Source organism: Dendrobium catenatum, unplaced genomic scaffold (genome assembly GCF_001605985.2).
Source record: "Dendrobium catenatum unplaced genomic scaffold, ASM160598v2 fragScaff_scaffold_156, whole genome shotgun sequence".
Taxonomy (NCBI): Eukaryota; Viridiplantae; Streptophyta; class Magnoliopsida; order Asparagales; family Orchidaceae; genus Dendrobium; species Dendrobium catenatum.
In genome coordinates, this window is record NW_021318618.1 from 3,444,689 (window position 1) to 3,456,642 (window position 11,954).

The 11,954-nt window shown below is 30.9% G+C and overlaps 1 protein-coding gene across 1 annotated transcript; it reads left to right on the top strand.

Annotated features, from left to right (window-relative positions):
- The first annotated feature begins 4,550 nt into the window (after positions 1 to 4,550).
- Positions 4,551 to 7,397, top strand: LOC110108285 (protein NRT1/ PTR FAMILY 5.10). The gene is made up of 4 exons (XM_020838860.2): positions 4,551 to 4,779; positions 4,855 to 5,072; positions 5,150 to 5,703; positions 6,468 to 7,397. Exons 1-4 carry the CDS (start codon positions 4,662 to 4,664, stop codon positions 7,252 to 7,254), a joined length of 1,677 nt encoding a protein of 558 aa, XP_020694519.1. The 5' UTR covers positions 4,551 to 4,661; the 3' UTR covers positions 7,255 to 7,397.
- Positions 7,398 to 11,954: the final 4,557 nt, after the last annotated feature.

Consider the following 11,954-nt stretch of genomic DNA (forward strand, 5'->3'; position numbering starts at 1 on the left):
CAATTCAAGGCCTTAATAATTGAATCTACTACAAGATTGACATACTCACTAATAGGACATGGATATTCATGATTTAGATTTGGCTAAGCTATTCCTAATGATAATGTCTTCTTATATTTTCTAATTTTTGAAGGGTCATTTCTATTTCTAAGTCAAACAATAAGGGTCCCTTATTGGTTCTACTACACATACTAATAATAAACATAAATTAAAATACAATTAACAAATTAAAAATAAAAATAGAAAGATGTAAATAACCACATATTTACAAAAGAAAATGATAACTAAATAAGATACAAGTATGATTATGCTACTAATTTACTTTTGATAAATAGAAATTAAACTCATCCACAAATTTTTCCTTTTCCTTTTATTCATCTTCCAATTTTTTATATAATAAAATCTCTATCGTATAATTCATGGCTATGACAAAGATAGACCATAGTAGAATATAACCATGATTGTACAAAAAAACCAGGAAATACCTATACAAACTCAGATAGATTAGATCATGTAACCTTAACTACCCAACTGGTTTCATACATTTTTTCTGACATAAAATAGAATACTAAATAGGTGTGAGCCAACATAGTTCAACAGACCATACTCATCAATCTAAATTTTTATCAATTAACCCAAAATTTATTTATCTAAAATAAGGGCACTTATTAACAAGCTGTTCTATAATGCTAGCAATTAACAAAATATAAATAAACTTTGTAGGGAATATAAATAAACAAGTACTTCCTATATCATAACAGAAAATAATAGATTTCCTTAGGCCCTTTTTCCTCTCAACAAAAATAGATATCAGATTTAAGGCCCTTATGTTTTCCTGTGCTAGCATATCAAAACATAGGCTCTTATTACTGCTGAAAGCTTAGCACGTCAAATATTCAAAAGATCTGACCCTTATAACTCCCAATGCATTTGGCACAAGAGAATTTCCTTTAGCATCCAAAACCCTCATAATCATACAAAGCAAGGAGATAAGCATATATATAAAATTGCATTTCATATAAATAAATGGAAATAATAAAAAATATAAGAATTCACAAAATGTTATACTTGTAGCCAACACATTTAATAATTGAGCATGATTGTATATTTTTATAATTTCACCAAATTATCTGAGATTGTTCACAGCAATGTTATGTATTTTTAAATATATTGCAACATTATTTTCTAAGGTCAAAGTTATTTTTTAAATGGCTAGAAATAGCAATTTACCTAACTAAAATTCTCAAAAGAATATAAAAATTTCCAAAAGACTAGTATCTATAAAATACATAAAGTTACATAGTGAAAATTTAGTGGATGCGAAGTTATCCCTAATTTTCAACTATAAATTTATAATTTTAATGAGAAAATTCTCAAAATTTTACATTATTAAAAACTAAGATTGGTATAATGTAACTTACCTTAACCCATAGAACTTTTTGAACTGGGCTGATAGTAAAAATGGAGCAAAGTCACTCAAATTTTACTTTTTCTCTCTAGAATCTCTCTCCCACCCCCTCCCTTTCTCTTCCTCTCTCTCTAAAATGGTTGTCCAAGGGAGGATTTGCCAAAAAAAAAAAATTTTAGTGGGAATTAATATTTTGTAAAAAAAGACCTCGCGCTGCGATGCTCTAGATAATAGCGTCACTATGCAGGCACATACCATTTTAAATAATTTATGATAGAATTTAGACATTCACACATTCACATAACACTTTTAAACTCATGTATGATGCAAAATGTAGACATTCAATTACAACAAACTTACTGGAACATGTTTGAATATGTGTGACACTATTGTAGCAAATATTACAACTTGCTTATTTAACACTACACTTAGGCGCCAATGTAGTGGCTCTTGTATGCTTCTCGCTATGTTATTCGAGTCATACAACAAGTCACTTTTATGTAATGTCCTAACATTAACACAATGTATTAAAGGATTCATGTCATGATTGTTCGATAAATTTATATTGGTTGCCGAGAACCTAATGTCAAAATTCTTGCTATTTCTTGTCAACGTTTCAATAAGAAATTAAGTATGTATCTGAACCTAGGATCCATCAAGATTATTAATATTCTATTTCGCTAAACTCATACTCTTTAAAGAATCTTCCATAATAATAAAAAACTAGATTTTTAAACAATTCATCGGGCACTCATGACTCTGTAAGAATTAATTTAAAATTGCTTATTAAACTTGTTATATTATTAAGACCAAAAACCCTAAAATAATTTATGGACTTACAAGTATCACTGAAGACATAAGCCTATAAGTCTCAACCTAGCTATCTTATCCACATTACAAAATTATTCCATTTTGTTTTATATAATGTGCAATAAAGAGAGCTTATTATTTTAGTATTATGATGACCTCAATAAGATACAACATTAAATTCCATCAAAAATTGTATTGATCACGCATGAATCACAATGCATATTTGAATTAGGAAATTTTAAAATTAAATTCAATAACATTCAAAGTTTAGTTTCAACAAACTTATAGCAGAACTGGATATTTTAATGAGACTAACCCAACAATATCAAAGGTGATTCAATCAGAGTCCAAATAAGTCAACACTTGAAGCATCATTAGAATTTCAAAGCTCAGCTTGAGCATTCTAGCCTAACCATCACCCTCGAACCACCATCGAATTACCGCCACTAGAGCATCACTCGATTATTATTGTACGTTGGACTATTACATATTTGCGTCATCGAATCATAGCTTCACCACCAATATTGCACCATTGTTATCCAATTATGGTTGTTTAAACATCGTCACCTGACTATGATCCTCTAACCACTATCGCTTGGTTGCAATCCTTTGAAGACTATCACCTGACTACAGACCTCCGACTAACACCATTTAACTATAGTGTACTGACTAGTGTCACCAGACTATGGTCTTTTAACCACCAACACACATTCACAATCCTCTAATTTCCATCACTAAACCACAGTCCTTTCAATCATTATTGCTCGATTATGATTCTCTCAATTCTTTCAGATAATAATGGTGTTCTAAATAATGTCATCAAACTATGGTTCTTTTAACCTCTATTACCTAATTTTGATTCCCTAACCATTATTATCTAACTGTAATCCTTTGGCATCCATCGCCCAACTACAATCATCAGATCACCATCACATGGCTATAATCTTTTAACTAATATCAACTGATTATAGTATTATGATCATCACCGCTCGACTATAATCCTCTAATTATTGTTGCTAAATCAGGGTCCTCTATCCAACATAATTTGAGGAATGAACTTTTGTCTTGGTAATTCTTTTTTTTTTGTCATAGTATTTTCTTATGAAGATATTTTAATTTATATGTTAGCAAAAAAATATAATTGGTAGGAGTAAATCGAGTAGGATGACGAAGGATAAAATAATGTCCTTATGCAGGTTGGGGAGTCATTGTTTATTATTGATATTAATAATTAAGTTATTGGACGACTTATTTGTATATATTCTTTTGTCAAGAAAATATATTTTATATTACAATTAAATCACTCATAATTAATTGAGAATAGCAGTAAGTGTTTATTTTTCAGGATATTTGAATTGTGAAAATGAATTTAAAAAAATAAAAATAAACACCACTGTGTTGCTTCTTGGGCAAAATTTAAAAGGATCATTATTAAAGTTTAAATTAGGAGAAGGAATATGATTAAAAAAAAATTTAAAAAGGATTATACACGTAAATAAATTTTTTGTTTTTGTAAAATAAGAAAACGCAAAACATTTTTGTGTTTCCTTTTAAAATGTTAATTTTCTTTGAGTTTTGTGCTTAGAGTGATGGATAGAGAGAAATATATAGTGACGGAGGGAAATTCATTTAAATTTAAATAATTTATATTTATATTTGAAAATTTTATTAAATTATAATTAACTTTTCTTAAATATATTTTAAATATTTAATAAAAATAAAGTAAGATATTAAAAAAATTTAACATGATGAATATTTTAACTATTATATTTATTTAAAATCATGTAATTTTTATTAACTTAAATAAAAATATAAATTAAAAATCAATTTATTAATCATAAATTATAATATTTAAATTTAATATACTTTAATAGATATATATATTTAATATACTTTATTAATTATAAACTTTTAAATAATATTAAAGTTGATATAATCTAATAATATTTAATTTAAATTAAAATTGATTAATCTATATTAAATATCATATTTTTTAATATCTTACATTAATTTTATTTAATAATTAAAATATATTTTAAAAGTTACTTAAAATTTAAAATTAATTAAATATTTAAAATATAAACTTGGAAAATTATTTAAATTTTAATGAATTTTGCACTCTCTCTCCCTCTCGATCAATCTCTCTCAACCTTTTCCCTTTCTTCATCTCTCTATGCTGAAAAAGCAAAAAAAATTCCATTTAAAAGAAAATAGTAAAATTGTTTTAAAATCTATTTATGTGTATGATAGTTTTTAATTTTATTTTAATTATATACCTTCTTCTAATTTAATATTTAAAATAATGATTTTTTTTTTATTTGCCCGTTGCTTCTTCCACTGCAAAACCTCTAAGTTCTTCCAACTACGCCGGAGGAAGTCGGGATTGACCAGAAGAGAGAGAGAGAGAGAGAGAGAGAGAGAGAGAGAGAGAGAGAAAGATTCAATGGAGAAGAACCCCCTTCTCCGGCCATCCTCTACCATGTTCGGGGTAGTAGACTTTCGCGGCCAACCTATCTCTAGATCATCTTCTGGTCGCTGGACCTCTGCGTTCTTTATCATAGGTAAGCTTCCCTCTATGCACAGCCTCTTCCCTTATCACCTACTTGATTAATGATTACCTCTCTTGATGGAATCAGGGGTTGAAATCGCCGAGAGAATGGCGTATTATGGCATCTCCTTCAACCTCATAACTTACCTCACCGGCCCTCTCAACTTCTCGACGGCCGCTGCCGCCTCCTCCGTCAACAGCTGGTCCGGCGCCTCTATGCTTCTTCCCCTCCTGGGCGCTTTTGTCGCCGATTCGTTCCTCGGCCGCTACCGCACTATCGTCCTCGCCTCACTTCTCTACGTCCTGGTTCACCCTAATCCTAAAAAACCCCTTTTATTTCCTATCTATTCACTATCCAAATCAAATAGATTTTTGATCCTCAGGGTCTAGGGTTGCTCACGCTCACTGCCGTGCTTTCAAGCTCATGCTCAGTAGACCTAAAGCTTACCTTGAATTCTCCATCCTGTTCTCCAGCTGTTCTCCAAGTTGTTTTGTTCTTCTTATCCCTCTATCTCGTAGCCTTTGCGGAAGGAGGGCACAAACCATGCCTTCAGGCGTTTGGTGCCGACCAATTCGACGAGTCTGATAACCAAGAGCGCATTGCAAGGAGTTCATTCTTCAATTGGTGGTACTTTGGGATGAATGGTGGCATGATTGCCTCCTTCATTGTATTGAGCTACATCCAGGACAACATTGGCTGGAGCTTTGGATTTGGAATTCCTTGTGCTGTTATGGGCATTGCTCTTCTGGTTTTCTTGTTGGGAAGCAAGACTTACCGCTGCTATGCCTTGGAGGATACAAGCCCCTTTGTTAGGATTGTCAAAGGGATGGCTGATTTGGCCATGAGCAGGCAATCTTCAGCAGATCGATTCCTATCTGAAGTGGAAGCTGGAGACCTAGAACAGCACAGCAGCTATCAATCTGATCAAGAAACAAAGTAAAAGTTCTTTTTATTGCTTTCAGCTTTTAAATATTGGATCTCAGCTTACTAATTAAACTTTTAGATTGGTTCTAATCAGAGATTAACAGTTTGCAGGGCTTGGAATGTGTTTAGACTTGTTTTTTCTGATCCCAGCAATCTAAATTAAACATTATAAGTATTGGAGATCACAGTGTCAAATTCTACTATCTCCATGATTGCTCATCATGTGATAACAATTGACATTTGCATTGTTTGTTCAGACGTTAAACTTTTGTGCATGGCTAGGGCCCAAAGGTGTTAAGAGTTTTCTTTTAGATTTCAGGATTAACATAATTTTGTTAAACTAATTCATTTATTTCTTAAATTAATTTTGGTTTATAGACCTCAATTTATCTGTTTAAGCTTTTATCTTGGTTGCTTTCAGTTTTTCACTCAATATTGAAGGCCGGATTCTTTTAGGTTGGTTGTTATCATTCTACCAACTTATCCTTGTTAGGATATGTAAAGTAATGCATTAAAGTAATGAAAAGGGAAATATTCTTTCTCCACTCCATTTGTAAAAAATCCTATATGCGACTTAGAAATCTTGGTTTCCAGTGCCAGTTCCCCCATTTATTGTTCAGAACAAGTTAGAATCCGGGAACTGCTATTCTTTTACCAAAACATACTTGTTGTTCTTAATTATGGTGCAACTTATAAGCTTTATGCTTCTATACTGCATTGTTACTGAAATTTCAATACATTTAGCATTGATTACTATGTAAACTTCTTGCAATTAGGCTTCTCAATGGGGGTAAATTGCTTGTTGATGAACGAATTGATGAAGCTAAGGGGATGCTTCGGTTGTTTCCTATATGGGCTACCTGCTTAGCCTATGCTATAACCTTCTCTCAAAGTTCAACCTTGTTCAACAAGCAAGGTGGCACCATGGACAGGCATATTGGACCGAGCTTCCAAATTTCCTCGGCCGCTCTGCAAAGCATCATAAGCATCGTTATTGTTGTCTTCATTCCTGTCTATGACCGTGTACTTGTTCCTATGGCCAGAAATCTTTCTGGGCTTTCCACTGGCATCACACATCTTCAAAGAATTGGCATTGGATTGTTCTTCTCAGTGATTTCAATGGTCGTTGCAGCTCTTGTGGAGATGAAAAGGATCCAAACTGCAAGAGAAAATGGCTTGGTCGATGAGCCAAATGCAACAGTTCCAATGAGCATATTGTGGCTCCTTCCTCAGTACATTCTATTTGGCATCATGGATGCGCTTGGAATGGTTGGCCTGCAGGAGTTTTTCTATGATCAGGTACCTGATGCTTTGAGGAGCCTGGGACTTGCTCTTTATCTCAGTATATTCGGCATAGGAAGCTTCATTAGTGGCTTGCTTGTTTCAGTGATTGATGAAATAACTAAAAGAGAAGGGGAGAGCTGGTTCTCAGACAATTTGAATCGAGCTCATCTTGATTATTTCTTCTGGCTCCTTGCAGGACTTGGTGCTATTGCGCTGGTCCTTTTTGTCTGCTTTGCTCAATCCTATTTATACAAGAAGAAGGAATACCGCAGTGTGTAATATGCTAAAGCAAACAAATTTTATTACTTCAAATACGTTTGTTATTTTCTTCAGCTCTATATGAAGATAAGCCCCGACAGCTTGTGTAGTTTTCTTGGTTGGATTTATTTGTTTTCTTAAAAATGTGATTCTTAATGTGTTACACAATGCTTTAATTCAATTTGATGTTTTCATTGATGTTTTCATTAGACATTTGCAAGAGTAAGTATTGAGGTGTATGTTTTCCGTTGATGATTTCCTTCTTGCTGATAAAGACTTAGAAAAAAAGTTGAAGGAAAACTTAAATTATGGAGGTGAACCATAGGAACTTTTATTTGGTCCAGTGTAAGGATGCAGAGGAACATTCGGTCGTAGGCAAAATCCCGCCTATACCGAGGTGTACCGAGTTTTTCCAAACTCGGTACACCTCGGTATAGGCGGGATTTTGCCTACGACCGAATGTTCCTCTGCATCCGGTCGGAGGACGTAATAATTGTTCGAACGATAGAGTCTAAAGGTTTTGTTTGAGTTTATCTCAAATAGAATATATTGAGTGTTAGTTAATAGTAATAGATCTAGTAGAGGGATTGTGACTTTGGACAATCAATTCATTAAAAAGAGTGCAAGTTTTAGATATTTCGAGTCTATTGTTCAAAACAATGATAAAATAGATGGGGATATTATGAGTAGAATTCAAGTTGGATAGTTAAAGTGGAGAAATGCATCGGTCATGTTGTGTGATAAAAAAGTACCACTCAAACACAAGGAAATATTCTATAAGATAGTAGTGAGGCTTACAATCCTTTATGGCGTAGAATGTTAGTCATAAAAATTTAATTTGAGTCTTGCAGAGATGAGGATGCTCAGATAGATGACCGGCTTTATATTTAGAGACAGGATGAGAAACGATTACAGATGTGAAAATGTTGGAGTAACTTCATCGGCAAATAAGATTAGCGAGAGATTGCAAACTTTCATTTCCTATCAAATCAACCATAAACTCGTATGATCATTGGCCATTATTACCCTAAAATTTGTTTCGAAGTTAAACTCACATAATCGTAGCCCCCTATGGGTCATTGAGTAGATTCATTCATTATTTTGCTGAAATTCTCGAGTCTTATTTTTTCCATTATTTGTATAAAAAAGTTTTATTTAAATTCATTTGATCTATCTTGCTACTTTCTTAGATTACATTAAATAATATTATATGTTGTTGAAATATATTTTCAATTGCTAAAATTATTTATTTTTTCGAGTTAAATTTAATATATGCTGAAACTAATGTTTATATTTGCTAAAATATATTTTCATTTTTCGATGAAATTATATTTGTGAAATCTATTTGCAAGTTGCTAGGTATAGAGTGTAAAAATAGGTCAATGGACCAGATACGGGTCCAACCCGAAATTATCTGATCTGAATCCAGTCGATCCAAATCCAACCCATTTAATAAAGCGGTCAAAATTTAATCCCGAACAAAACCCGGTAGTAACCTAAACCCGATCTGATAACTTGTTTTAACTAAAAAAAATATGTTTTTATTAGCTATAATGGGTAGTTTAATATAGTTGGAAGTTATTTGCTAAAATTAAAAATAGTATAAAAGGATCACTAATTATGAAGGAACAAAATTACATGTCAGGCTTTTAACTCATATTGATAAATGAAAAACACGATCAAGAAAAAAAAAATCGTGAGGCTTTATCATTCGAAATAATCTACTATATATTTGTTGTTATAAAAATTTACCCTTTTCCAAAATTAGTGAAGATAAGATCATAAAGTTGGGAGCACTTACTTGATCTCTTGTAATTGTAATACAAATTTAGGGAGAAATAATAGGATGATGATAGGAAATCAATTATATTAATTAGACAACGATTAGCATATGATGTTAATTGGATAATAGAGAATATGCTATGAGTGCCAGGTGGTACGAGTTGGATGATAACAGTTAGACAACAATAATTGAATAGCGGCGGTGACTGGCATTGATCGTTGGTATCGTATATTGTAGTGTTCTAGAGTACTTCGGATATCCAAGTATTTTTTTTAATATCATTTATTTTTCTCCCTAAGTGGACAATAGGCTCTATTTTTAGTTTTTTTTAGAGTATTATTTTGATAAAAAATTAGTCAAAATATTGAGGCACTAAATTGGATAACACATATTGAATCTCTTGATTATACATCATTTACTCAATATTTAAGTGTCATAAAAACCTCATAATTAAATGATATTGAGTTCTTTAGACTCATCTTATCGAGTTGTTTAATTTGATTATAAGCATACATTATTTAAAGATTAGTTGGTCTTTCTATTATTGTATCAAAGTTTTTAAATATGTAACAAATGCTTGATTTTTATTCATTTAGACTAAGATCAAATCAGCTTTGATGTTGTTGATTTTTTTCTTATTGAGACATTTAGTTCAATTATAAATTCACTAAATTTAGAGTTTGTATGATTCTAAATTTAATTTTAAAATTATCAACTAAACATCTAAGAGTTGTCTTATAAGCCCCGTAGTTTCAAACATTGAAGTCTGTGTTGTCCAAAAATATATATTCAGTCTTCACATAATTTGTTTGCTTAAAATTTTCTTTTCTATGATCCTCCTCGCATACCCTTGAACTAAGTAAATTCTTTAAAGCAATAGTTTTAACCTTTATGTAAGATAGCACATTAATTTGAGTAAAAATTATTCAAAAAATTTGCTTTGAATTCTTTATTTTTTTCTCAAAATTATCTGAGCAGGCTATGTTGGGATCGGAACTACAAAATTTGAATTCATAATGTCAGCTAATGGTCCCACTAAAGCCATTGTTTCCAGAATATGCCTATCTTGCCCAAACATTGTGCTCAGACCGTGCTAAGCAAGCTGGCTAGCAAGGCAAGCATGTGAAACAGGCCTTTTTTTTTTTGAAAAAACAATGTGGTTTTTTTTTATAAATATACTTTTTTCATTAAAAAAATAAATTGAACTCGCTAATTAATAATACTCTGTGTAATTTTAAATTTAAATATATTCAATCTTTAAATTTAATTAAAATTAAAAAAAATTCTTAGATATAAATTTAAATATTTAATATAAGTTATTATTAATTTAGGGTTTAGGTATCATTTACACCTATAAAATGTATATTAAAGTAATATTATAAATTTACATTTATAAATTATTATTAAGGATACATCATTTACTATTTATAAATAAATAATTTTCATAATACATAAATAATAAATTAGGTATATAATTTATTCAACATTATTAATTAAAACTCAAAGCTATTTAATCATAAACTATTTATTTATAAAATATGTTTTAAAATATATAGTATATGTTGTAAACTTAAGAAATAAGAACTTTAACTTATTTTATCTCACATCACTTTGAAACGTGCTCTTGGTAATTTTTATGTTACTTTTTGAGTTTGGATGGGGTAAGAAATCACATGGAATGATGAAGTCATGTGAAATGCTTATTTAAAATTTTGTTATTTAAAAATTAATCATTTTAAAAATAAATTAATTTGTTAAATTACTAATATTACTTAATATTTTATTCTTAATGTATTAAATTAATTTATTTAATTATTTAAATAATTTAAAAATTAAACCTGCCTATTCAATGGAACTGCAGCTGGTTTGCCATTTGATCTAGCTGTTATGATCGGTTTAGCCCGGTTTGATGCATAAAAGATTTTAAGGAAGAATCAGACCAGCTTTAAGATAAGCTCTCGATTGAACTGGTCAGGCCGGCTGGTTCGATCCGATTTTTGAAACCATACATACATAAAAGAAAAGCTCCCTTTTGTTGATCTCCTTTTTTACGTCTTTCTTAAGAGAGGCTCATTATTATCTCATATTAGAGAAGAATTCACATTAAATTGGCTCAAGCATTTTCTCTAATAAGACTACCAAACAATCCATCATAAGTTGAGTTATAGGAAAGCACACATTTCTTAATTTCTCATTTACAAGTTCTAGTTCCATCTAAAATGTATTTGGCACAATTCTATTCAAGAAAAATTTTCTTTATTTATAGGTTTTAGTCTTTAGTAGGAGTATGGACCTATCTTTATACATGAAGTTGTAGAAAAATCCACATTTGCAGTTTCTCATTTGTAGTTTTAGGCTCCATCTTCTAAACAAGGTTTGATATTGCAAGTATAAATGAGATCTTCTCCATTTATAAGGTCTAGTATTTTTTTCTATTTGGAATCCCTAACAACCCTACATAGGAGTTGTGAGTGATGCCAAAAATTTGTAAACATTGTGATGGAGCTTGGATCTTCATCTAAAAAGGGGATGATTGTCTCCATTTGATTGAATTGGCATCCAAAATGAAATAATTCTTCACTACATTTGAAGATCTTATTTTCTCCCTAGTGAGGAGTTCATTATTATCAAAATTTGATGCATGCCATACAAGTGGTGATGGTTATTGCAGTAGTTTATTTTTGTATTGATGATGTGAAGATTATGTTAAAGAAAGTCCCCCCAACATATACTAAAACTATTCTATACACAATTTTTTTTCATTTTTAGAAGATTTCTTATAACATGTCATCTAATATAATATGGATGTGTATATTAATTTTAGTTACTATCAAAGATGGAGTTTGACTTTCAATTTAATATCAACATTCAATGTCAATATTTGTAATGTCAAGCACTTTCATTGACTTTTACTTCCGACCATCGTTGCATAACTACG